The sequence below is a fragment of the Clytia hemisphaerica genome, unplaced genomic scaffold, assembly GCF_902728285.1.
Source record: "Clytia hemisphaerica strain Z4C2 unplaced genomic scaffold, Clytia hemisphaerica genome assembly, whole genome shotgun sequence".
In the NCBI taxonomy this organism is placed as follows: domain Eukaryota; kingdom Metazoa; phylum Cnidaria; class Hydrozoa; order Leptothecata; family Clytiidae; genus Clytia; species Clytia hemisphaerica.
Genome location: NW_027104189.1, coordinates 415,368 through 442,629, shown reverse-complemented (window position 1 = coordinate 442,629; position 27,262 = coordinate 415,368). Strand labels below are relative to the sequence as shown.

Sequence of the window (27,262 nt, the reverse complement as noted above, 5' to 3'; positions counted from 1 at the left end):
TTTAACCGAAACTATTTTACCGAAATTCGGTTATATTTTTGAGAAGATCCCTTAGATATAAGCGAAAAAGGATTAATTAATCGAATACAACAAGGATTAATTAATCGAATATGGGAGATTAAAAATAATTGAATATAGGAGAATAAATAGTCCAGTCATTAATAAAACTTCATAAACAAAAATCGATTATACCTTTGAGAAGATCCCTAAAGAAAGCTGGCCGCTAAATAGGCCGCTGGCCGCTTGGTCGGTCTCTCGATCAAGAAAAAGCCTCTAATAGAGGCCTTGAGGCCGTTCTTGGAAAAATTCCATTGGCCGCTTCATGGCCGATCTTCTAAAATGTTAGGCCGCTTGAAATTTCACTTCGCCCGCTATGAGACCGGTCTTTTACCCACTTTAGCCGATCGGACTTTTGTGTACTTCAAATCGCTTGGGGAGTCACAATTAAGATTTTACTTAGAAACTTTAATTCTCTTACTGTTGTCCCGGGCTGCCTTGATATGAGCGAGGGAACCATGTTGGCCACCCCTACTGAAAATTTCAGATCAAAACAAACAAGGAATTAATTCCTGTATCTCGATGAAAATTGGAAAAAGCTGGTTTTTGACTGTTTCTGATCCTAAAGTGCTATTTTTTGGTAAAAGCTATGGAATTTATATATATTTGGATTTCTAGAAAGCTTACCCATTCATTGTCAATATCTTTTTTATTTGAAAGTAATTGCTTCATGGAATAAAAAGATATAGTCAAATCTTGTAGGTGAAGGCTTCTTCATAAAGACAAAAGACATGTATGTATTTTTCAGATCCGGTATGCGGGAATAGTGTCAGGACCTGCAAGCGACCTGGTAGGGTGGTGATCTGTCGGTAAGTCATTCACACTACTGGGTCAGAAACCGTTCAATTCGGACACACGAACGCTTTTCCTTTTTTGACGAACGGGTTAACCGTTCGCAATGAATGCTTTTGCATCCTTCGCGAACGCCCTACAAAAAAGTTTGATTGCGACCGTTCGCGACGAACGCTTTTGCTTTTTAACCCGTTTGTGACGAACGGCTTAAAAAGAAAAGCGTTCGTGAAGAACGCTTACAAAAATTTGAGAAATGAAACCGTACGCGAAGAGTGCTTTTCCGTTTGTCGTGAATGCTTTTAAAGAATTATTCCAAAAACCGTTCGTCACAAACGCAATGAATGGATTTTAATGGGAAAATTTACTTAGCATGTACTTGGATTTATGGAACGGGGTATGAATTTACTCTCGGGTACCTAATAGCCGGGGGGGTTGGAATAAGCAGGGGGGTTGGAAAAAATCTCAAAATTTAATAAGCGGGGGGGTTGGAATAAAAATGTCCTGGGTGGAAAATGTTTGAAAAGGAGGCTAATACAGCAGAATTAAGACAAAAAAGGGAACTTTCAAAAACATTTTCCCAAAAATTAATTAGCGGGGGGGTTGGAATAAGAATGTCCTGGGTGGAAAATTTTCGAAAAATTAATTAGCGGGGGGGGACGGCTATTAGGTACCCGAGAGTACTTATTGAGTTACTTCTTTCATTAATGTTTTTTTCAAAAGGATAACTTTATAGAAGAGGTCAAAATTGAAATAAAAGTCATTAAAAATTTGCAGCAAAATTGCTTTAAAAATCTGTTCGGGGTCGATAAGGTATAAGGAAACTTTAGGTAAAAATTATTTGTAACTTTTCTTTTCAAGTCCAAATCAAATCTTCCTTCCGTCTAGAAGTCAAAACACGAATATTTAAGTAGTTAAAAGAAAAACTTTGAAGATACCCCTGTCACACCACGAACGATCTTTTAGAGAACACCTGTATAGGAATAACCTAAAGTGATAAAAGTGATCTTTGAAAACACTCTGAAAAGTTACGAAGAAAGCGATTTGATAAAAGTGATATTTGAAACAGTGTTCGGTGCCCTTCTCCGTCAACCTCTAACTACGCTCTTCAATCCTCAATCACCAGTGACCATGGTCTCACTCTAAAACGTCGTCGAAGTAGGAGACATCCCCCTGAACGACTGCCTGATCTAGATTACGCAGACGTTCTTCAAGGAGACCCTTTAGCACCTTTTCTCTTTATAATCGTTCTGGACTATGCTCTTCAATCCGTTCTAAATTTACGTTCTCTAGTTTCGAATGTTTTAATTTGTACATATTCAAAAACATTCGAACACGAAAATCTTTAGAAAAACAATGCAATGACTATTACTAATGCTTTTCGAGCGACTTTCTTTTCCAAAGCGTTCGTTATAAACGTAGAATTCGACTCGTTTATGCAACGAGCGTTTTAAGAAGGTAGCGTTCGTCACTAGCGTTTAATACGAAAACTTGCACGTTTTTCTACTTCCGTCCTTCTTTGATTTTAAGAAAAAGGTTATATACATTGTAAAAATGAAAATCAGAGCTTTTCTTAGAGCGTGGGAGATTTCTATCACGTAATAAGCATTGGAATGTCTTCTTTTTCTTTTAAATGTTGCAAAAAAGGAGAGAAAATGTTGCCAAAGAATGGCGGTCTTTTTGATCTTGATAAAATGACACTGCGTTGTCTTCCTTTTCTTCACAGAGAGCAGAAATGACATGGTAAGTATCAATGAAATCCTTGATGAAATGAAATATGCTATAAAGTGAATTTCCATAGAGGATTAGCTCTTTTTTCTTACCTTGTACCTCGACAAGGGTTGTTCACCGACATTCTAGTCGATACAGCATCTCCTATAACAACTCATATCAGAAGGGATGTGTGCAGCCTACAACATGGCTGAAATTATGCCTAAAAGCCAAGCCCTCCCAAATCGAAGAACCCGATCAAATAATGTAAAAAGTCAAAGAAATATCAAATGATTTTCATCAGTATCAAATAAACTTTCTTTACACCATGTCTCAGTGACCCCGTTTGAAGTCAAAATAAAATGAAATGATTTTCATCCTTAGTAGATTAAACTTTCCTTATACACCCCTGTCTCAGTGACTCCGACTGAAGTCAAAGAATAATCAAATGATTTTAATTATTATTAAACTTTTCTTATACACCCCTGTCTCAGTGACTCCGACTGAAGTCAAAGAATAATCAAATGATTTTAATTATTATTAAACTTTCCTTATACACCCGTCTCAGTGACTCCGTTTAAAGTCAAAGAAAAATCAAATTATTTTTATCATCATTAAACTTTAAAAACAGTCAATGTGAGGAAAACCTCTGTTAAAGGTTTTGTTTTGATTGAAAGGTCTGATGATGCGGATGTAGTAAAAACAAGTGCGACAAGATTAGAAAAAGGATTTGAAAATCCAAATGAAAATACATCGAATAAAAAACATTCCTCATTCCTCAGAATTTTACTGATACTCTTTCGAATCTTTTTATGTTTATAATAAATAGAACGTTTTCTATCTTATGTATAATCAAAACATTCAATTGTAAATTTGCTCGAAATCAACTTTGTTTTTTTTGTTTACAAAAGCAAAAGAGTGCGAGGTCACATCTCGAAACAACTTTTGATCTTTCACTTGTTTACAGGATATCATTGCGTAAAAAAGTAGCTTTGATTTATCTGGCTCAGCATAAAGACTGCCTAAAATAAGCTCCTTTTATTCCCATAGAATACCTTTAAGGATGACAATTTTGACAATTGTTAAGAAGAGCCATTCAGCACACATTTTTAAAAACTTACAACCGTTTGTGACGAACGATTTTAAACGATTAATCAAAAGCATTCGCGGTAAACGGAAAAGCATTCTTCGCGTATGGTTTTATATCTTGAAGTTTTTAAAGCGTTCTTCACGAACGGTTTTCTTTAAAAACCGTTCGTCACAAACGGTTTCCCGTTCGTGACGAACGCTTTTATTAAAAAAAATCATAAGCATTCGTCACGTCACGAACAGGTGACCCGTTCGTCGCGCATGGAAAAGCATTCGTGTGTCCGAATCGAACGGTTTCTGACCCAGTAGTGTCAGTAAGTTAGAAACATAGAAAAAAACTCACAAAGAACCAGAAAGTCAGAAAAACTATGAACAAGAGACTGGAAAGTACGAAATAAGTCCAGATCTGTCTTTCGTCTTTGGGAAGAAGCCACGACCAATCTTGTAGGGTCATTTTTCAAAAAGATTTTGCCAAAATTGATTTTCGCATTTCGCCATTTTACCCTACGCAAGCGCACATGGGTCGTGATGGTCTTGGGAAAAACATGCTATATTTGACCTTTAGCTTTAGCTATAAATTAAAAATGGCAAAAGGCAATAAACTTTAAAATGAAAAATATGTGCACAATGATAAAAAATGTGCTGGTTTAAAAAAAATACTGTTTGATTGCATTGGTTCGATTAATAAATCTGAGTGACTACTACCACGACATTTTTGGACATTCTTCTTTAGAAAGATCTGTCTTTGTCTTCATCTAAAGTAAAAGGAAAGTTTTCTTTAGTTTTTTTAATGTTATTTGGCTGACTGTGCTGTGTCGATCAGGTTCTTGTATCTTACTGCCTACCGGCATCTTTGCATTTGGTTTCTGACCCATTTCTAAAACTCATTTTCTGTTTTTTTATTGTCATTTTTGTTGTCTGCTGGTAGAACTGAAAATGCGAAAATGGAAAGCATTGTGCTAACATCTCTCTCCAGCTTTTTGAAAACTTATGACTTTCCTGGGGTTCGAACTCGTACCTGTAAAAACATAATAGGCTTATACGCTAACTCTTTATCCCCTGCGCCATCAACACTGCTACTCAACCGTAATTTAATAAAATTTGTGTCTATATAGATGTGGATACGTGCACAGCAGTTCAAAAATAATCTGCCGTGGTAGTAGCTGGTAGTAGTCACTAAATAAATAATAAACATACTTTGCTAAAGGGCTACATACACTACACAATATATTGTCAGTCAATATATTGATGAAATATTGCTAGAGTGCAGACAATATATTGAAAGGTGTCTGCAATATATTGTCAGCTCGATTTGCAATTTTCCAACAATATAGGGGGATTGTTTACAGAAGGAAAATTCCTTTTCATAATAGAGCACCTGACCTTTACATCGTACATTACGGTCCGAAAACGATATTGTCAAATATTGTTCGTCAATATATTGTGTAGTCTAAGTAGCCCTTAAGACACTCAACAAAATACACATTAGTGTGGTGGTGGACCTAGATTGAATGATGATGAAGTAGTAGTAGTGGTAGTAGTCACTCAGATTTATTAATCGAACCATCAAACAGTATTTTTTTAAACCAGCTCATTTTTTATCATTTAATACGTGCACATTTTTTTAAATTTTGAAGTTTATTGCCTTTTACCATTTTTAATTTAGCTAAAGGTCAAATAGCATGTTTTTCCCAAGACCATCACGACCCTGTCGACGCACCGGACTTTACAAACACCGTAAAGGATATACTTTTTAACACCGGACAATCCCAATCTCTTCAATTATTTTTGAAACACACGTGTCCGGTGTCTAGAAGTTTGAAAAATTAACACCAGACTAACACCGGACAAAAGGTTTCCGGTGTGGCTGAGGGATACTTTTTGGCACTTTATAAATTTTGCCTTTCCAGCCTGCCCTTGTTTTGGTTTACCACCATCATTATTTTCATCATCATTCAATCTAGGTCCACCACCACACCACACTAATGTGTATTTTATTGAGTATCTTAGCAAAGTATGTTTATTATTTATTTAGTCATTCAATTGATGGAAGAAGGTATATTAAAAAGTTGAAACATCTGATGGCAGTTAAAAAATGTCAACAAAAGTTAATTATGATTGCTTGCATGATGATAAAAAAAGTTGATTGAAATAGACCTTTTCGCCTTTCCATCCGCCACATTGAATTGTATGCAAAAATTATGGTAGCGGAATTGCTGTGGTGAGATTGCATTGAAAATATGCAAAACCTACGCAAAAAGAAAGCATCAATATAAAACTCACAAGCATAATAGTTGTTTTGGAGAACACGACGGCCTATTGAATAACAAATTACTCCACATACATTACTTTCCCTCAGCCAATAAAAACGTGATAAATTATCTTGTCTCTAGTTAACTGTTGTGGAGTAATTAGTTATTTAATATGCCATTGCGTTCTCCAAAACAACTAAATTTGCTTCTTTTGAAAAATAAAAATAATAATATTTGCTCATATCTTAGAACAAGCACTTCAAAAAACCATAACATTAGACATAATCTTAAGCTGAAAAATCACCAGCGAAGGTACAAATATAATCCTTATTTGGCTGACGCTAAATTATTCTCCTGGGAATAGAATCATCAAATGATCAAATCAAATCATTGATCTGAAAGCCCTGATTTACAGCGGCTTTTACTAAGGTGTTGGGCTTGATCTTGTTTATCAAATGGGGGTTTTAATATTTTCTTGCACAGGAAAGAATGTTTGACGGCATAGAATTACTGCTTTCAGTTTGCGTGTTTTAAAAGTTTGATGTGTGTACTTCTGTCTTCGTGGAATTCTTTAATGACATGAAAACAGAATATGCTATGTCTTTAAGAACAAATTTCTGAAAGGCTTTTGTTGTTCTGTAAATATTTCTTTTTGGATTAAGAAATTTCATCTTTTATTGTTCTAATGATTTATTTCTTCATAAGATGTTTTGTTGTCTTTTAATCTTTGTGTAAACTTGCTAATGTTTTGCATATTTTCCAACTAAATCCAACCACGACTTTTTGGTTCCTGCATTTTTGCATACAATTAAGATGGCGGATGGAAAGGCGAAAAGCTCTATTGACTTTTGAAATGTCAAAAAGTCGATTCTTTAAAATTCTGTATTGTTTTGAAGGAATGGACGTAAGTAGGGTTAATTTTCTGATAACATAAACTACACCACAAATCACTTAATTTTGATTAAATCTGTGTATTTAGGTTTTAAAAAGATGAAATTATTCTCCATACTAAGGTCATCAGTCAAGCAAGAACCTTCAAAGAAAATAGAATCAACTGTAGCTTCACGCCTTATTAATCCTGAGCTTTATATCAAACCTAATCGAAATGTTATGAACTTTGGTGTTGCAGCTCTTGCAGGATGTGTTATGTATATTGTGTATATGATTGCCACTGCTGACCCAAAGAAGTCGAAAAAAGAAAAGAAAACATTTTCAGCTCATACAGGAAAAATATCTAATTCCACAAAGTGGGATTAATGTATACATTATTTAAGAACATGGACTTTTTCAAAATAAATCTTCACTTTGCTTATTATAAATTTCTTTGGTACAAGTATAAACTTTTATTGGCTTGGGATGGATCGTCAACTTTTTCTAAATGTGTTGTATGGCTTTTGTCTTCTGGAACATTAGCATTGGCTTACCGCTTTTATGTGAAATCGTCCAACACTAATATTGAACAAAACCAAGATCAAATTGAAGCAGTCAGCAAAAGAAGAAAAAAAGGTAAGAAAACTGACTTTCTTTGTGTCTATCTTGTCAGTGTCACCAAAAGGGTGAGGAAACGGAGTCAAAAATAAATCTTTTTAAAACTTTTCAAAAAATATTATAAGGTAAAATATCACTATCCTCAATTTCTTTGGGTATTCTTACAACATGAGTGATGCTTCCCAGAGGATCAGGTTTTCTGAGGTTTTAACTTTTTTTCAATTGAATCCTCTATCTTCTTAATAAACCATTAAAACTTTGAGAAATTTATTGATGGTGTTGGACCTGGTTGGATTACCTAATAGGTTGACTTTAGCTTAACTTTTGTCGATAGTATTCTTAAATTTTTCATTACAGGCTTACCTCCTGGTCTATTCAATGAAGGCAATACTTGCTTTATAAACTCAGTGCTTCAGGTAAACATTATTGCAAAATAAACATTAATATAAGGCAAGGTAAACTCCCCAATCAATACACCTATCAACCCTTAACCCAGTGATCTACAAGGAAATTTTTCTCGGCAGTGGTAACAAAAACACAAGGAAAAATTACACTTTTGTGAAATAATGTACACTTGAAGAAATAAAGTAACATCAATTTAGTTAAGCTTTTCAAATGCACTGACTGAAACTCGGAACATTCTTTAAGGGCTTTAAAAAGAGCCTTCTAGTAAGTTTGTTTAAATTCTCCTTGCAGGCGATTTCAAGTTCATCCTCTGCAAGAAAATGGATATACGATATAGAGTACAAGGAATCTTCTGTTAGTCTAACTACAGCACCAAGTCTTGATATACTGATAAAAGGTAAAGATGGTTTAGCTTGAAATGAATATCTATAATTTACCTGCCTTTGAAAGAATTCCAGGTACTTTAACTTGCTTGTTGCTTGGAGAGTCACATAGCTATGCTTTATTAAAATCAATTATTTCTTTATTTTTGTCTTCAGTTTTATCAAATCAGTGTGGTAATGAAGATGTCTATTCTGCTTTGGATCTAATGCTTTCCCTTGCATCGCATGGATGGGTGATTTCTAACCAGCAGCACGATGCTTATGAATTCTTTCAACTACTTATTGCAACTGTCAATGAAGAGATGGAGAAAGTTTCTGCAGATGGGAAATCATTCTATCTCATGTAAGCATGGAATTTTCAAGGATTGTAATAGTTCCCCTATAAAATGTAAAGGATTTTATCAGAACTTAATCAAGCACTAACCAAACTTTAATGAAGTACCAGGCCATATTTTAGAAAGGCAGGACAGCGTCCGTTGGTGGCTAAAAAGGACACTTTTTCTAGTGTTTTACCAAAAAAATGACTGTTTTTACCGAAATTTTAGTAATTTCAAGAGGGGCAGCGTTCAATGACCGGACACTAAAAGGGCATGAAAAATGGCCTGAGTACATTATGCACATTATATATACATTCGGCTATAGCCGAAAGGAGCACAAACTTGGTGTATTGTGTTGGAGAAGAAATTCAATAACGACAAAGCAATCTTCTACTCTTGGCTGAGTATGATTTATACTGAGTATGGCTTGCAATGTATTTTTAAGGCTGTCACAGTATGAAAAATTTCTTTTAAAAATTAGCGTTGTATTAAATTGTCACATTAGTTTGGTATTCATGACAAGTTTTTAAGTTAAGAACATTTCTTTTTTCAATAAAGATAAACAAAAACCCATTCCTCCCCATTAGTTCAAATTTTTCTGTTTCTTAGAGGTGAAGTCAACACAGCATCAAGTCACATAATGAACAGGATTTCACAGACGCTCCCTTCTTTACAACGCAGTCCATCATCATACTTTGCTACTGATCCCTTCAAGGGGTCTGTTGCAAACAAGCTGACATGTACTAAATGTTCATATCAGGTAAGTGATGTTTCGTGTTAATGGTAAACTTGGAAAATTCCAAACAGAATTATTTATAGGGAATATTTTTAGGCTGTCTCATGTTGTTCTCAATTTCTTATATTTTCGTAGGGGCTTTCGCCAACTTTTGCAAGAATTTTGATAACAGTTTTTAGATTTCACTTCAGAATTCCTCCTTTTTTTAAATGATTCTCCCCTGTATTTATTGGTGAAGTAAAAGAGGCTTCTTCTTATTTTTTATACTATAGTCTCCCATCAAATTTGAAAAATTTGGAAGTTTAATTCTGAGCATTCAGCATGCTTCACTGCAGGTATGTTATTCTAATAAAGCTCTTTAAAAACGCATTGCCAAAAAGTAATTGTGACTACAATCTGTCAATCAGTGTTACTTTTGTTAGTTAGGTTAATTTCCATAGCCTTAAGGCCACACATTCTTCTAGTCTTTGATTTAGGTTCCTGACTTTTTGTAAATCTTGCAATTTGCAGACGAGAAGAGACTGCTGTTTGTGCTGTTTGTGCTATCCAAATTTCAGAATTTTATTTATTATTGTTGCTTTAGAAACTTGAAAATTTTTTCATCATATTATACATTTTCTCCTTTTTTTAAAGCGTGGTTGCACTTTGGAGTCTTGTTTTCAAAAATTGATTGAAACAGAATATCTGAGTGATGTCGTATGTGAGAAATGCACTAAAGAGAACAACAATTGTAAAGTGAAAACAAAATTTCAAAAACAAACTTCTCTATCAAAGGTACTTGATGTTTGTATATGTTATCATGACATACCAGGGTACTTAATACTTATAACACAATTACTTAATACTTCATAATAGTAATCTTCTTATCAATTTAAATGAGCTTTGAAGAACTGTCAATCCATCGCCATTCGCTCTGATTTGAATTTGAATTATGTGAAAATTTTCATGATATTCAACTCTGCAATGACTAGTTACTAGACAGTTGACTAGTTAGTTGTCTAGTTACTAGACATTGTAAAAATGATGTAATTTCTGTAGACCATGCAGGGGTGTATATTATATCTTATACAAATAAAAGACAGACATTATTTTTTCCAGCTTCCGCAATGCTTATGTCTCCAATTGCAACGAACCTATTATACCAATGATGGATCAACAAGGAAGAATGCTGCTTTTGTCAGATTCCCAGAATTTTTAGACGTGTCTCCTTTTCGATATTCTTCTAAGGATTCTAAAAGCAAGATAAACATCCCTGATAAAACCACTAGACCACTGCTTTGTGGAGGCTCTAGTAACTTTTCAACGAAAAAATCAAGGTTAGATATAGGCTGCACGCATCCCCAGAATTTATTTTGTTATAGGGGATGCGTATCGTGTATGAAATTCTCGTCCGAGAGTTACCTCAAATTTGGGGTAACCGATAGTTGCATAAATTTACATAATTTTGTTACATCCAATCACAGAAAGAGAAAAATGACGTCATTGTGTTATTGCTTTCATAATTATAAATTTTCATTCATTAAACAAAGAAAAAGAGAAGTCGTTGTACAGCTGTGACACATAATCAAAAAAGAGAAAAGAAAAGACGGGGGTAAGCTGGGACAGGAATATCTTACTCGATACGCATCCCCTATATCAAATCATATCAGAGGGGATGCGTGCAGCCTAGGTTAGATACTGAATGATAAGGGAATGAAAATATCTAGTCACTTTAAATAAGCTTTAATAATGTTAACAGTTTTTTCACACAACAGCTACGGAGTTTGATTATTTCTGTTATTTTGGAAAATTGCTAGATTTATGCAGCTAATACCTTAATCAAATCTGACAAGTTTAAGTAAAATTACCGGACACCTACTTTGAATTTTTCATTATACATCATAAAAACCTTTACATTGGACTAAGGATCATAACAATACCATTAGATTCTAGAAATTTCCGACATATTTTGACCAGTGCAGTATTCCATCATAGTGAAAGAAAATGCCAGCATGATCATTCACCAATTTCATGTAGTTTGTTATTTATTTGAAATCTTTCTTTTCACCATATAGTGCTTGGTCGAACTGGTATAGATTGATTTCAGTTGTTCTACACTACGGAGATGCTTATGATGGCCATTTTGCAGTGTTTCGAAGAACACCAGGTGATCAACAGAAATGGGTGTACATCTCTGATCAACAAGTGAAACGCGTCTCCAAACGCACTGTATTTGATAGCTTTGCTTATCTCTTGTTTTATGAGAAAATTTAAAAGTTAGAATTTGTGATGGTTGAACATGGAATGTATGAAATGAGTTCAAATTTCTGGCGATTATGATTTGATATGTGATAGGAAAGAGGCCTACCTTAAGGGAACTGATGTTAACTAGAACTAATTTTCATGGTCGAAAAAAATCGCATTTCGCGGGAATTAATTTTTCGCTGTTTTGCTCTATTTTGGACATGTTTCTTTCATTTCCCTAGGGATTTTTCATGAAAAATGACTAAAAATGGCCAAATTGTTAAATAGCGGGTTCTAATTTTTGCGGTTTTGCCGAAAATCCCGAAAAAAGCGAAAATTAGTTCTCGCAAAAAATTAGTTCCCTTATTAAGGTCGTGATTGGTTTTGAAATTTGGTTTCTGTTATTCCCAACACTTTTCTTCTGCAAATATAGTTGCCATCTTTTGTAAATAGTACTATTCTTGGCGAGACCAGTTTCATGTAAGAATTTTTTTTGAAGAAATATTTTTTATCAGATTTTTTAAAGATTATGTTTTTGAGAATAGAGTAATTAATCGGTTTGCAGAGTCATTTTCTTTTCTAATCTTCATTCTGAAGAATTTAAATGAAACAATGACGCTTTACTCTTCAAGACACCTATCACAAAATTTTACGTTTTTCTATTCTAGTAAACTCCACCTTATTAAAGGTTTGATAGGTGAAAATTGACGAATTCTTTAAGAGAAATCGCAAGATTATATTTGGTCTTAGTATGCGATTTTCAACTAATTGTTTGAGTGTATTCATTTTTCAGCTAGATAATAAAAGAAACATTTTCCACGAAAAAGAAAACAAAACTTGACCGATGGAGAGAAACGAATTACAAGATTTTCGTCAAAAATGGTTATTGGACCTTCACCAATCACAATCGACTACTCAACAAAAGAAAGACCCAACTGTTAAACATGTTTATCATGAAGAACAAAAACCTACTTATTCAAAATCTAGACAAGATGTTGAAATCACATCTGAAAAACCATTTGAAGTGATTCCAAGAGAAAGTACAACGTCAACGAAAATCTCGAAAGAATATGAAGCTTTCGCTATTGCTAACAAGTATTTGAATACTAGTATTGAAGAAAACAAACCAAATAGTAGAAAACGAAAGTATTCTAACCAAGATGATGGTAACCTAGAAGCATGCTCTTCTAAGAGAAAAGAGAGTCTGGTTGACCTGCTAATAGCTGATATTGATGAAATAACATGTATACCGTTTTTTGAAATGGAGCTACCAAAAGAAATTGCTGTTAAAGTTTTCACCTATTTGAACGTTAGAGATTTATCGCAATGCTGTCGTGCAAGCAAACAATGGAAAGCTATTGCCGAAGATGATTTAATATGGTTTAATATTTATAAACAGTTGAAAATGAATGGAGAAGATTTGTCAATGATTGATGGGTATGAGTGGAAACGGCGCGTCAAAGATGCGGTTTTAAAGAAGCGCCATGTTCAACAGAAATGGAAAGAAAGATTTTGTGAAGTTTATGACCTTGAATATGAGAAAGGTATAAATATTGAACAGCTTTGAATTGTAGCTTTTGGTTTTGTGAAGCCCCAAGTGGTTAGCGTGATGACGCAATTCAAACTTTTTTGGCGTGACGAGTGATCACAATTTAAGGTGATGCGTGATAGGGCAAAATTTATGGATGTGTGATTTGGGGTAATTTTCGCTATTTTTTGTGGTGAAAGACTTAAGCGATTTTCGTGATCGTAAAAATTTTGCGTGATGGCGTGATTACGGGTGCCACTAGGGGGTCATGAAATAAGGCTTTGTCTAAAAAGATTCTTTGAAAATACGATTCCTCAATATAACAGCAATTTTCAATATATATTTTCATGGTCATTTCCACATAATTTAAAACATAAATTACAAATTCTTAATTTATATCATGTTTCAGGTGGCATACTCTGCACAACATGTTGTTACGAAGATGACGTCATTGTTGCTTATCTTGATGGTTCTCTCAAAATATGGAATTTAATGGACCGATCATTTGGTCACCCTTTGAAAGAACGTCACACGAGGGACGAAGATATCATAACAGATGTATGCTGTGATGTCAAGATGTCGAAGACATTGTGTGTTGCTTCTTTTCAAAATGGTAAAGATACAAATGTCCTATTATGGATGCCCCACTTTTGTGAAAGACGCAACGCTCTATTGGCCTCTGCATGCTTTAGCTTAAAAAACAGTCTGATCAAATCAAATGATATTGTCAATAACTAAGCTCAATAGACTCATCTCGAGAACCGTTAAATTGTAGATAGGTGGCCTCGTTTCAAAATAACTCAAAATATCTCGTCAAGGTGTACCACTCGTTCGTGTGTGTTTTATTAGCTGATAACTGCATTTTGGTAAATAGATTGATTGGTCAGTGAAGTTTTTATGTACATCAAGAGTACTAAGCTCTTATAACCGCCATATAAAAAAATGAAAGAAACATCAAAAATAATTTACGGCTCTTGGAATCAAAAAATGAATTTTTTCATTTCAGGAGATGTCATGGTATGGAGAAGAGATAATTCACTCTCTGCTCGCCTCGTTTTCATGACAAATCTCGCATCCAGTGAAACATGGAAAATTGGCATTAGCCCGTGTTCCAAATATATTTCATTGAACAGTGGACCGAGACTGAAGATCTTGAAAGAAGCAAATGAAGAGGAAACAGAACAACACGATGTCGGGGTAGATCATACATGGAATTGGTCCACTCATTACGAATATACCTTTAATGAAAAAGTAAGTTATCAAATATTGAAAGTCGTCGTTACAATTGGGCTATTCTAAAAGAATTCATACAGGGGTATGGTAGTAACTTTTTTCACCGACACCCTGGAAATTTTGAATAAAATTTATCTCCTGGAAATTAGGGGATAAAACCCTCTTTGAAAGTAAAATTTTGTGAAAAAGGGGCTACTGATGACCCCGGGAAGGGCCTTCAAAAACCTTCAATGATTCATTTGGAAAATATGAAAGATGAACAAAAATTTCTTGGAAAATCTAAGCACAAACTCCCTGGAAAAGTTCGTCGATATCCCTGTCTGGAATAAAAATGGTATAGCCAAATCTTGATACACCATTATTTTGATGTTTGCAGGAAACAACTATTACAGTGGATATCATTATTAAAGCCATCAATGTATACCCCGTTGATAATAGCCTTTAAAACTATTCTCACCTTTGAGGCATTTTTAGATTCAAAATAATGGGTTTTGTTTTCTTAAAAGAAAATAATTTTTTACTGTGATGGTTTAGCCTGAAAGCTCGACCTTTTTACATTGTCACTGCATAACAAAGTTTTATCGCTCCTAATCTCAATATTTCTTGTTATCTTGCAGATCTTGGATTTGGCATTCATTGACAAAGTCTTGGTCCTGAACCTCCGACACAAAATTTTGACAATTGAAACGCAAAATAAAACACACATTGAACTGGATCAAATCGCCGGTGCGACATTTTCGTGTCTCCGCTACAGCGCATCATACTTGGTGGTAGCAGTCAATGGATTCGGTTACAGCTCCTTAGGTGGTTTTCGTGTAAGTTTGTACATGGAAATGATACTTCGTTCAGCTAGACTGTCCTTCTTTACAATTTGGTTCAATGGCACAAAACAAACAAAACTAGATTCTGCACGTTTTCTTAAAATCACTTGGAACCAAGCAATTAGTGTGAGAAAAGCCTTTTATTTGTATTACGAAAGCGTAACAAGCTCTGTCGAATTTTAGGTTATCAAGTGTTATGATATGATGTCTGGAGAAATATACATTTTAGTCGCGTCTTTTGCCGGTGAAATTTGTTTTCTAATCAGAAATAAGACCCCTGGTCTAAGCCATGTTAAAACAACAGAAAAATTGGCATTATTCATTAAAATTCATTTTTTAATTCGCAAATTCAGATTCGCAAATATTGCTTAAGTACGTTAAAAGAATTATGTAACATGCATGGCTCACAAGGAAGAGTTCAATGTTTGGGTTATGGAGACAAAAGTAACACTGACTGTTTGGACGATCAAGTCATCGTAGCATGTTCGAATCGAACCATTAAGATTTATCAAATGACAGATGGCAAAGTTTTGTCGTTTATACCGAAAATCGGAAGCGATGTGACCATGCTTCAGGTATGTTGATTCATAGCTCGATAAATTATCAAATCTACATTGAAATATTTAACTTCTAGGTAGATTAAAGGAAGACATTTTGTCGGCAGGAAAATTTGGCGGATTTGGCCGAAATCCGCCAAATTAAGTTCCCACCAAAATTTATTTTTTCCACCATCTGCCAAATTTCAGTTTTCTCATATTTCGTTCGATTTTTCACTATTTAGGCCCTAAATGGGCGTATTTTCAACATTTTCACACTGATTTTGAACCTTGAAACTCACAGTCCACTAAATTAGATTCTCGCCAAAATTGATTTCCGATCCGCCAAAGTAAAATCCCTCTGAAAAAACTTTTCGGCCATCCGCCAAATTAAATTCCCGCCTAAATTTCTTCCTTTAATGTATTTCTTTTTCTTCATTCTCATAGTGGCAAAATAACATTGACAACTCGATCGATTTGAATAAATTTTCTTTTTGACCGATGACGTCCTTCTCTTTTTTCAGTTTGACGAATGGAAGATTTTAAGTGGTCACCAAGATGGTAGCATCGTGCTGTGGGACCGCCATCTTGGAACGATGTACTGGAAGAACACTATGAAGCATCCAGTGAAGTTTTGTCATTTCACTGACTACCTTTTAACGACTATCAATATTCCAATTGAGAAATTCCCGAGAAATTCGAATTGGTATGCTGATGACTTGATACAACATCGAAAGTACAGAGGTACGCGCTAAAATTAGTTTAATATTCTATGAAGAATTGATTTTTTCTTAATGAAACATTCGAGTTCAAGTTGAAAATCTACTTATAAGTGTGATTACTAAGGTGGTATAGCAGCCATTGAGCTTGGTTGTTGCACAGACGACTGAGGTTCGATTCCCATTTGCAGCGTTTCACTTGGCAAGTGAACGAATCTTTGCCCGGGTCAAATGAGCCTCAAAGCCCCCCGCAACTCAACCAAATAGAAATAGAATTTATCATTCTAAAGCGGCTAGTTTAGACACCCTTGAAAACGTCTTCAAAATAACGCAAATGTTTGAACTAAGAAATGCAGGATTATTTTGCTGCGAATGTCTTTCTTATAATATGAACATTCTTGGTTACAAAATTATCCCCTTATACACTGTTTATCTTTTAATCGGCTATTACGCTCTTTCGGTGGTACCTATTTGACGGTCTTTTAAATTGGCGTTCGTTCGTTCGTTCGTTCGTTCGTTCGTTCGTTCGTTCGTTCGTTCGTTCGTTCGTTCGTTCGTTCGTTCGTTCGTTCGTTCGTTCGTTCGTTCGTTCGTTCGTTCGTTCGTTCGTTCGTTCGTTCGTTTACAATAATGTTATTTTGTTGCTTTCCTACAGGGAGCATTCGCGTGATGAATTTCACGAAAGATATTCTGCATGGTGGTTCGTTATCCAAAGAATTCCATGCCGACTATGACAACATTACCGGATACGATTACAATATTGAACTTATAGCACCCTATGATAATGTTGAGGCGCTGAATCTACCAAAAATATAGAAGAAAAGTTAGTCACGGTAAGTTATTTATAATTTTATTAGGTTATGATTTAACCTCGCAAAGTATAAGTTTCAGATGAGTCGGAATGACATCAGCTCTCAGAAACTGTACTGCAATGCCTTTCTGTGACGTAATTTCAGAACAAATTTGATCTGATTATCTATCTGCGCATATGCCATGCTCTGCTCTAAATGGATATGGGGTATGTGACGATCTGACCTAGTTGTTCAGCCAAAACATTCAAAACCGCGTTATCGTTTGCTTGAAAATAAAAGCGAAAGTTACTGGGTCCCAATGCTTATGTTTTATATGATGAGCGCTTGTTTTGGTTTCGATTTGGTGCCATTGCATTTAGACTACATACGTGCCAGTGCGGACAATCAGGATCTGCTCGGACATTACTAGTGACGTTTGTCCCACGCTTTCTGGGCAGTATATTTTGTTTAAAGGTACAGACCGAACGATGCTTGTTTTCGCGTAAAGCAGGCTTAAATAACATTGATTTCCAACACGGGTGAAATACAGATGCCTTTAGTTGTCACCTGCAAAGCACTTTAGTCGAAAATATTTATTTTCTTTACCTTGTAAGGAACGCCTTTGCATGATTAACATGTTTATTTTTGAGGATCAACCACCTTTGCTGCGTTAAAGTAATAACATGGTATTTCCTTTGTTATGATATCACTACCAAATTATTGTGTCATCAAAATTATACGATAAAAGATATGGGAGTTACATCACCTAAAACCCATAATTAAGTTAAATCAACCCTAATAACAGCGATACGCATTTTTTAATAAGAGCATCCAAAGTTTTAAAAGCCTTCAGATGTTATTAACTTTTCGGGTTAATTCCATAAATGTTCTTTACGTGTTCTTATTTTCACCATTCCCCCAATAAATCAGGTGTTTAAGAGCCCGCAAAGCCTTAAAATGTTCTTAACTTGTTCTTAATATTTTTGCCATCAAAGCCTTATGTTCTTATATAGTTTGTTCTTATAAAAAAACGTGTGCAGATTCGTAAACTCTGTATAGCAAAAAGCTGTCTTTTTTAAGCTACTCACTTGTTAAAAAAGATCATTGAAGTCGTGGGAACCGATTTTACGTTAAGTTTGATAGCGCCGTTTTAACAATTTGAAAATAATGAAGAAAGCGAGTATCTGGTGGCTCAATTGTTGTATGATGACTGTTTGTGTCTCTTCTATTCTGTCTATTCTGGTTTATCTTGATGATAAGAAGCAAGGGCTATTTCCTCTCTGTCTTTTATGGGCTTAATGCACATTATTTACTTAATTTCAGGTCATTCTTTGAATTCTCCAAGCAAGGGCCAATAATTTGCGACATTTGGCCGATTTCATCTTCGAATGAACCCTCATACCCGTTTGTAGAAATACACGTTTTTTTCTAAGAACAAACTATGAAAGAACATTAGACTTCAGTGGCCAAAATGTTAAGAACAGGTTAAGAACAGACACGAAAACAGCCAATTTCTTAGGAAAATGAAAAAATACATTAAAAATGAGGAAAATAAGAACATGTTAAGAACATTTTTAGGCTTAAAACTCAAAAAGTTAAGAACATCCGAAGGCTCCAAAAATTTTAGATGTTCTTATAAAAAAAACGTGTAGACGCTCAGCTCCTTGTTTGCAAAATAAGATCTGATTTCCTTCTGGGTCAAGACCTATGTAAGCCTAAGCCTATCAGATATTTCAATAATGTCACACTTGACATCAGTAATCGTTCATCAAACATCATCTTAAGCTCTAGATAAATAGAGGCTTCACTTTGCATAGGGCAGATTAATTCCCCATTAACAAGTTTGAAATTAAGACATCTTTAAAAAGCTTTATTTTTATGATTTTATTATATCCTTTTGACTTTTGTAGTTTTGATTCGTATGCAGATATTTATGGCTGTTGGTTTGTCTGATACGCACTAAAGTACATTGATAAGTTTGTCTGAAAAGGAGTCATTTCTTTGAAAGTTCAGTTGACCCTCTCTAATTCGATTTTCAAGGGGTAAATAGTAGAGCGTTGTTTATGACAGTTTCTTATTGACGGCGACTTTCAATATTATCAAATTGTGGAGCCTATCGAATAGGAGAATTAGAGAACATCAGCTGCGTAGGGTACTCGATATTTTGACTTTTAAGGTCTGGATTTTTCTATAGATTCGTGTGATATGATCAGGCCGGTAATTTTCACGGTCTGTCCATCAAGAATCTATATTTTTCTTGACATCTATTATTTATAACTCTCTGGTACTTTGAAAATCGGCTCCGAAACCAGCCTACTTTAAGCTTGAAACTTTCGCGAAAAGTTAACCTATTTAGTATCAGTCAAATTACAAAAGGGACTTGAAATATTATAGGGTGTTTTCGAACCTTGGTAACCTTGAAAGCTATGAAACCGTAATAAGTAGATTTTCTTCTCGTTTGTTTTTCAATTAAAGGGGCTTAATCGTTTGCAATTTAAAAAAATTTCTTTCATGCGATTCAATTACCCAATTTAAAATGAGGGCAAATTAAAAAACAATCGACTCCCTAAATAGACCTTAATAAATGCTTATTCATGTTTTTCTTTTTTGTGGTCTACACGTTTTTTTTTTTATAAGAACGTCAAAAATTTTCGAAGCCTTCGGATGTTCTTAGTTTTTTGGATTTGAAGGCTAAAAATGTTCTTAAAATGTTCTTATTTTCAGCATTTTTTGAGCATTTTGATGTAATTTCTTAAGAAATTGTATGTTTTTAAGTCTCCAAAGCCTTAGTATGTTCTTAGAATGTTCTTAAATTTTTGGGCTCGAAGCCTTATGTTCTTATATAGTTTGTTCTTATATAAAAAAAAACGTGTAATTTTTAAACTGCAGCACATATTTGAATCCTAGAACACAATGAAGCAAACAAGTCTTCAACGTTCCAGGCAAGAGAAAGTTTGGACCTCATTTCGGACGATAGGTCGAATCTGTTGCTTTTGTTTTCATGTGTTGCATTTTTGGAAGTCTGAAGGTAAATGTATTTCAATCTAGCTAACGAGAAAAAACCACATGGCCGGTGCATTATGGGTGGGAAAAGTGGCCCTGCATCTGTCAACTGATCTTCATTGCTGAAAAAAAGCCAAATAATGCGGTTAGAGTTCCTACACTGAGCAATGAGTTGGCACATGGATCGGGTTACCTATACCATAAGAAGTGTGTCCAGTTTGAGTCCGCTGTCTTACTTTTCTGGTCATCAACAGCAGGATTCGAATTTGGAACATTTCTATGATCTGACATCATCAAGAAAGAACGTGGTTAGTTTATGTTAAATCTTGACAATCTTTTACGAGAAATCTGTGAGAAATTAGCCTAACTAGTGCGTAAAGGAATATGCTATCTGTGAGTTTTTCTTGCGTAATGTCTTTTGATCATTTCTGATGCTTCTTGTCTAACCATACTGTCTAAGTTAATTGAATTCCTTCGTTATTATTTGCGAGGTTTACTCCTTCTCTATTTAATGAATGCGTCTAAAGTAAGTTTAATCTCATTAAGTGTTGTTCTGATTGATTCGAAATGCCTCTCGATTAGTTAGAAAAAGAAAGGTTTTGGTTGTTATATATTGGTGGGTGGAAGGAAGTGTGTGTTTTATGTTTCATGTGTCACAATGTTTGAAACTTGGCGGTTTTTGTTATTTAGAAATATTCTGCAAGAGCATGTATCTTTGGTTTAATATATTGGTTTTTGCGATACTTTCCTAAGATGTTACCTAAAGCTATATCCGACTTTAAAAACATCCTTTACTGACGTATGGTGGAATACGGATGCCATAACTTTTTCAGGCTTCAATTTTATCTTGAAATTAGTTTTTAGATTTAACGGTAACTGGTATCATAGTTTATTAAGGTCACGGTTCTAAAATGTAGAGTGACCTTGACATTTTATTTTCCTGTTCTGTGAGTTTTTGTAACATCCACCATTGGTAGTTAAAGGCTTTGCTTCAAGTTTTGCTTGATGTTTGCAGACTTTTGTTCTTGGCCTGAGCATTGTCTGAAGTATTTCAATGATTTTAATACCTCGTCTAGAGTTTTATTTTTATTCTTTTTTTTTATCGGATAGACGGTTGGTGTTGTGGGAGATAAGTCTTAATTTTATTATTAATCCCATAAGGTATTGCATCAGGATAAGAGAGTAGATATCAGATACCTTAAGTTGATTAAGTTGAACTTGATCTAATAAATCTGTGGATTAAGTTCTGTCAACCATGGGTTTACCAAAGAATTTTTCAGCAGCATTGCATAATACAATATTTCATTTTCTCTACCGTTTTCTTTTAAATGTTGCATCGATTTGAAATGGCTAGCTGTAGGATTTTCTAGATTGATCAATTTCTTTGTATGGTATGCGACTTTTTAATACTCTCCTCAGAGCGCAGTGAAAGTCAATCTAAATTTTATATTAGAACATATCAATAACACTTTTTGTTAATATTTCAGTTGATCAATTAATTTTGTCCCTTCGAATAAACACAGTTTGACAACAGTCTGGGTAAATGATACACCACGGTGTTTTTTATAAGAGCTAATAAAGTAAATAAAAATATAAGGTTTTAGATACTAAAAATCTTTTAAAGAATACCTTAATAGATACGAAAACACCGCGCTTAAAATTTTGAACATGTGGTCAAGGATGTGACTTAAAAAGTGAATAAATTACAAGTCATTTTAAGCATGTAAAATCAAAATAAACATAGGTTCGTTCTATTTGAAAATTCATTTTCTTATAGAAAAAAAACGTTCTCCCGTTTTTTTATCTCACGGTTAATTATAGTGTTTGGAATTTGAATACCGGTTCTCATTTTTTGGCCACCCTATCCATCTCTCTTTCACTCTGGCTAATCTTGCATTCCTGAAATTCTTTCGAACTCTCTCAATGAAGATCAGTGCAAATCAATAATTTTCGCACATAGGTTTTTTCTTGTATAATCCAAGTTTATTTTGAGAGCTTGTGGTCAAAAATAGTGACCCATTGATTGAGTTTTATATGTTGACAACTTTTTATTCATTTAGTGCGAATTTGCACCTTTGCTTGTACAATGCAAACGGCTGATTTTTCATCACGTTGATAATTCTGTGAGCCGGATGTTTGGTCGAGATTTAAATGATCTCTGTGTTAGTTTATATTACTGCGGTGTGGTTGTTTTTTAGGAGATGCTGGAAATGTATCGATATGCTATGCAACTTTTTGGTTTCATTGCTTAGTTTCTTCTTAGCAGAAAGGTTAAACTTCAGTTGACATTCTCTTATTCGATTCCCAAGGGGAATTCGATTTTCATGGAATAAGGGAGTATATCAGAAAGTAGAGCGTCGTTTTGAGTGTTTTTTGTTGATGGTGAATTTCAATATTATCGGATGATCGAGAGTCAAATGTATTAGCAACATTTCTAATGTTTTTGGTGCGGATCCTATGCGTTACAGGTTACGCTCTCTTATTTGATTTTCAAGGGGATTTGATTTTCATCGAATAAGGGAATAATGGACCGTAGCCCATCGAATGGTTACAGCATCGTTTATGAGAGTTTCTTGTTGATGGGAACTTTCAATATTATGAAGCCCATCGAATAGTAGAACGTCGAATTAGGGAGCGTATATAGTTCTACTTAGCGGACAACTTTAGGAACAACGTAATGATTTTTCTTTGAGTATATCAAAGATGGGCTATCTACTTGTTAGATTAGGGGATGTCGTCTTGTCCGCCATTTAAGGTGTCCGCTAATACACATATCCCTTTTCCCCAAAAGCTGTTTAGAAAGTGAGTTCGTTTTAGTTCTTCATTGTTGAATGGCCTCGGATGTCGGAAGATATCAACGTTCTCGCAAATGCTGGCATCAATCGACATTGGTATACTTTAACCAAAACACTTGAGGTGTTACGTTTTTATTAGAACAAACTATATAAGAACACGGCTCCGATGGCCAAAATATTAAGAACATTTTAAGACTTTAGAAACATCAAATTTCTCAAGAAATTGCTCAAAAGTACTCACAAAATGGTTGAAATAAAGAACATTTCAAGAACCTTTTCAGGCTTATAACTCAAATAGTTCGGAACATCCGAAGGTTTCCAATACTTTGAAATGAAAAAGAATAACGAGCACATATTAAAAGCCGTTGGTTATCGCAAGGATTGTGAAAACATTTTCTTTCACCACATTTTTTTTTTATTTTAGAGGAAAGAAAAGAGAAGAATTGGGATAAGAAGCTAAAAGATGGATTCTACTAAAGCCTTATCATTTTGTTTATTTGTGTTTATGGTCATCGCTCAAAACCACGCTAAGAAATATGTCAAGAAATCGTTCACCATTGCCAATTACAATGAAGGTAATGAAAAATCTATCCTAAAGTATAAAAGAACAGATCTCTACAGGGATTTCAAATAAAATGTTTAATTATGAGTTCAAGTGATAAATGCGAGAGTAACTATAGTACAACTCTTTTAGCTTTGTATTATTACTTCTGCATTATGGCAAAATAGTCTTTTGTCAACATTCCGTCCAATTTATCACTTTTCTTTTAATTCATGATATTCACGACGGAATATTTTCTACGTTAAGACCCCGGTTATTGCCACTACTAGCTAAAACCGGGGTATTTCCTTAGGAAACATTATGTTATGAATATCATGAATTGAGCCTTCATTACATATACTTCAATGTGTAATTTCGACTCTCTGAATATAAGAAATTTTAGAACCCCGTGTTATCTACAACTATCGCCATCCCCTGTGTTCATTAATCAATCCTACTACGTTGACTTATTTGTGTCAAAAATCCACTCACAAAACTAATCTTAATTTGTTATTTGCCAGATTTTTGTGCAGACAAAATCGAAGGATGTCAAAATTTACGTAACCGATGTAATCTGAAACTTGTTCAACGGAAATGTAAATCCACTTGTGGTTTGTGTGGTATGATGTTTATTTTTGCTTTTTCAATCTCCATCTCTACAAACCCAGGGCCAGGGGTACGTAGGCGTATGAGGGTGCAAAGATGTTTTCCTTTTAATAAGGGCGTCTTTTGTTTTCAACATTTGAATAGTCGCCATGTCGTAGAACTGATTCCCTTTTCCTCCCGGGTTCTTGCATCCCTTGAAAGTGAAAAATGACTCAGTTCAATCTCAGTTTTTATAAAAAAATTGTCATTTGGCCCTGGGAAATTCAAATTACATCGTCTGCCATGCAGTCTTATGGCGCAAGAGTTTACAATTGTATGCTAGACTAAATCATTATCGGTGGATGTAATTAAAGAGTTACATAGAGAGTTGCAGAGTTACATTGGCACTTGTTATTGAAAAAAACTCACAGATGTCTTGTACAGTAGATTGGCTGAACTTTTGGTAAAAACGTAATTAGAGCAATTCCGTGGTATTGGTATTTCCAGATGTACCGGCCAAATTATTTTTTCTACTGTGTACAAATGCATCGATGTTTGAACAAGTTAGTTTTTACCTACCCAGAGTCCTGGGTCTTCTCCCGTCGCGTGTTTTGCCATCCTACCCCATCTGCCATCTTTCATTATAGGACGTCGTGTTTTTATGCGATTTTCCGTCATTTTATTGCCGTCGACTTTGGTCCAGGATGGCACATTATTTTAATTCAAGGCCAGCAACCTGGGAAAAATTAAGTAGCTCGACACTAGTGTTTTATTAAAGATATCTATGGGAATCTTCTACCCGATATATCCCTGAATACTAGATGACTTCTTGAGGTTACGGTATCTCATCAAAAGATCAACTGTTTTTCTATCTATCTCTTCAGTACCCAGTCCGCCATTGCATTGTGGGTTGACAAAATATGGCTGTTGCTGGGACAATCAGACACGTGCGAACTCTTCGAACAAAGATGGTTGTCCACGTAAGCTAATAAATCATTTCTAAAAATATGCTTGTAAAAATTCCAAATACTTGTGGTTTGACATTTTACTCCGGATTTTTTTCGAATTGTCTAAAGTTGAAAATATAGCTTTAGTCAGATTAGTTTTGCAAGTCTAAGAAAATTTTACCCCACTATTATTTGGATAATACTTTTTTATAGGCACTTCATTTTCCTTTTTTTTTGAAAGTCAGTTTTTTGACACAATCCAATGGATCTGTGGAGGTTTTATGTAAAGTTATAGACGGAACGGTGTCAAGAAAAAAGCCGTTTTCTACTGGCACAGGCAACCAACGCCAAAATATTCCTCGTTAAATTAAAGGCAAAATTAGCTCCGTCAAATTTGTTAGTTTTTTCTTTCATAATTTTTGGGTTGTGGCCTCCTCCTCCTCCGCTAATTTCAACAAACCAGTCTTTCACTTTCCATTCAGCTTGCGCAGATAAACATTCGATGTGCAGATTCTTCAAGAGTGAATGTTCCGCTCGTCCAGATGTTCGGTTAGTTTGCCCAATTACATGCGGAATACCATGCGGTGAGTGATCTTGTTTTTGAAATGAAAAGACGTTTTACTTAAAGCCCCAGCGGTTTGCATGAATGCGTAAACGGGCTTTTTCACTTGCGTGAATGCGTGAAAATTTCAAAAAATCTAGGTGAATGCGTGAGCAGAAATTGTGTGAATTGCGAAAAAAAATTGCGTGATTGCGTGAATTGAAGGTTCTTCACTTTTTCGTAACGACCTCTGTTGTGTGAATCTCAGACCTCTACAGATACACACTTCCATATAAGAAACTTATTTGATAGATGACAAGAGAAGCCTTCAACCATTGCTGTTTTTTTCTTATATCCATAAAATCGGTATTTTTACTTTCATAAAAGCTGAGAAAGCTCAAGAATTTAATAGACTTAAATTCACTTTCGCTTTTGGAAAATATGTTTGTTTTCTTTGATTGAAAGCTGAAAATTCTGATCTTATTTTGTTCTTAATCTTTCAGATCGATGTCGAGACAGTGAACATCAAAAACTGGTTTGTCCCATGTACAAAGAAGTTGGTTTCTGTAAAATCTCTCCTGACCTCATGCGACAGATCTGTGCAAGGACGTGCAACTTTTGTCCAATCTGATTGGTTGATGCTCGTAGAGGAAGTAAAACGATTGGGTTATCCTTGAGCAAAACGCTTTTTGATTGGACGGTTCGACATGTTGACGAAAAAGCGAACATTGATTGGTTGGGATAAAAACCGGAAACACTCTTCTCGATTCCTTATTAGATTGAAACACAATCGAATGCTAGGCGATCAATCGAAAGAAATTAATAATGATGTTCTTTAAGAAACTTTTGGAGACTTTACTGTATACCAAATATTGCAAATAGAAATTAATGTGACGTTGGCAGTCAATAATTTATGTAAACATAACATTGACAATTACTTTTTCATCGGCGATGTATGAAAAAATATATGATTTGATTTTTTTAAATTTGCATGATGCAGTAGTAGTATTTATGGTAGCTGGTTCAAAACGCCCTACTAACGTTCATTAGACGTCCCCAACATCCATTAGATGAACGTTGCAACAACGTTGTGTGTCGAATGCTTTTTCGTAGAACAAATTATAAAATTATTAGCTAGGAGAAATGATAAGGTCCAATAGTATTTAATGATTCCATTACCATGACACGGGGAAAATTTATTTTGATATCTTTGAGTGCTATTTCTTCTAGGTATTTTTTGTAAGTTATTGATAATTTATGAAATATTATTGACTAAACTCGGTCTTATTTTTGGTACCGTTTTAATCACAAAATTTATTGCTTTAAAATTTCTTAAGGATTTCACCTTCATTTCATTTTCGCATCTAGCAAATATTCACCCGGGTCTCATTTCGGAATTGGCAAATGTTGATAAAGTTCACAAAATTAAATCCCTGCCACTCTTTAAAAAATTAGACTCTTTGAGAGATTTTTGTCATAAAGTTTTTGGCGACCGTGACCGGAAATCTTCAATTTTATTTATTTCAGAGACCAACTTATGAATTGGTACATCTGTGAGGGACTTACGAGGTATAAAAAAGGGTACCCTTATGGCTCGCACATACCGCTCGACGTTTTTTGCCTGAAACCCCCCGAGCGCTAAACTTAACAAATTGATAAGATATCAAAATTAAATAGCTTCTTTTCCTTCTACTTTATCTAAAAACATTTCGTGAACAGCAAAGAACAAAAAATATAACTGCAAAAGACAACAAGCAACATGCTGAATGGACC

General features: G+C 34.7%; 3 protein-coding genes across 3 annotated transcripts; all 3 read left to right on the top strand.

Moving 5' to 3' along the window:
• Window positions 1-6,874: 6,874 nt before the first annotated feature.
• On the top strand, window positions 6,875-11,529 carry LOC136814968 (ubiquitin carboxyl-terminal hydrolase 30-like). The gene is made up of 9 exons (XM_067071391.1): window positions 6,875-7,403; window positions 7,743-7,801; window positions 8,082-8,187; window positions 8,330-8,516; window positions 9,100-9,250; window positions 9,499-9,561; window positions 9,860-10,000; window positions 10,325-10,542; window positions 11,281-11,529. The coding sequence occupies exons 1-9, from the start codon at window positions 7,154-7,156 to the stop codon at window positions 11,477-11,479; spliced, it is 1,374 nt and encodes a 457-aa protein (XP_066927492.1). The 5' UTR covers window positions 6,875-7,153; the 3' UTR covers window positions 11,480-11,529.
• A 711-nt stretch (window positions 11,530-12,240) lies between these two features.
• Window positions 12,241-26,770, top strand: LOC136814967 (F-box/WD repeat-containing protein 8-like). The gene is made up of 12 exons (XM_067071390.1): window positions 12,241-12,993; window positions 13,387-13,590; window positions 13,984-14,228; window positions 14,828-15,025; window positions 15,385-15,606; window positions 16,092-16,311; window positions 16,942-17,119; window positions 23,300-23,450; window positions 23,938-24,036; window positions 24,886-24,981; window positions 25,431-25,532; window positions 25,993-26,770. Exons 1-7 carry the CDS (start codon window positions 12,294-12,296, stop codon window positions 17,100-17,102), a joined length of 1,950 nt encoding a protein of 649 aa, XP_066927491.1. The 5' UTR covers window positions 12,241-12,293; the 3' UTR covers window positions 17,103-17,119; window positions 23,300-23,450; window positions 23,938-24,036; window positions 24,886-24,981; window positions 25,431-25,532; window positions 25,993-26,770.
• On the top strand, window positions 23,339-26,120 carry LOC136815015 (uncharacterized). Its single transcript, XM_067071450.1, has 5 exons — window positions 23,339-23,450; window positions 23,938-24,036; window positions 24,886-24,981; window positions 25,431-25,532; window positions 25,993-26,120. Exons 1-5 carry the CDS (start codon window positions 23,339-23,341, stop codon window positions 26,118-26,120), a joined length of 537 nt encoding a protein of 178 aa, XP_066927551.1.
• Window positions 26,771-27,262: the final 492 nt, after the last annotated feature.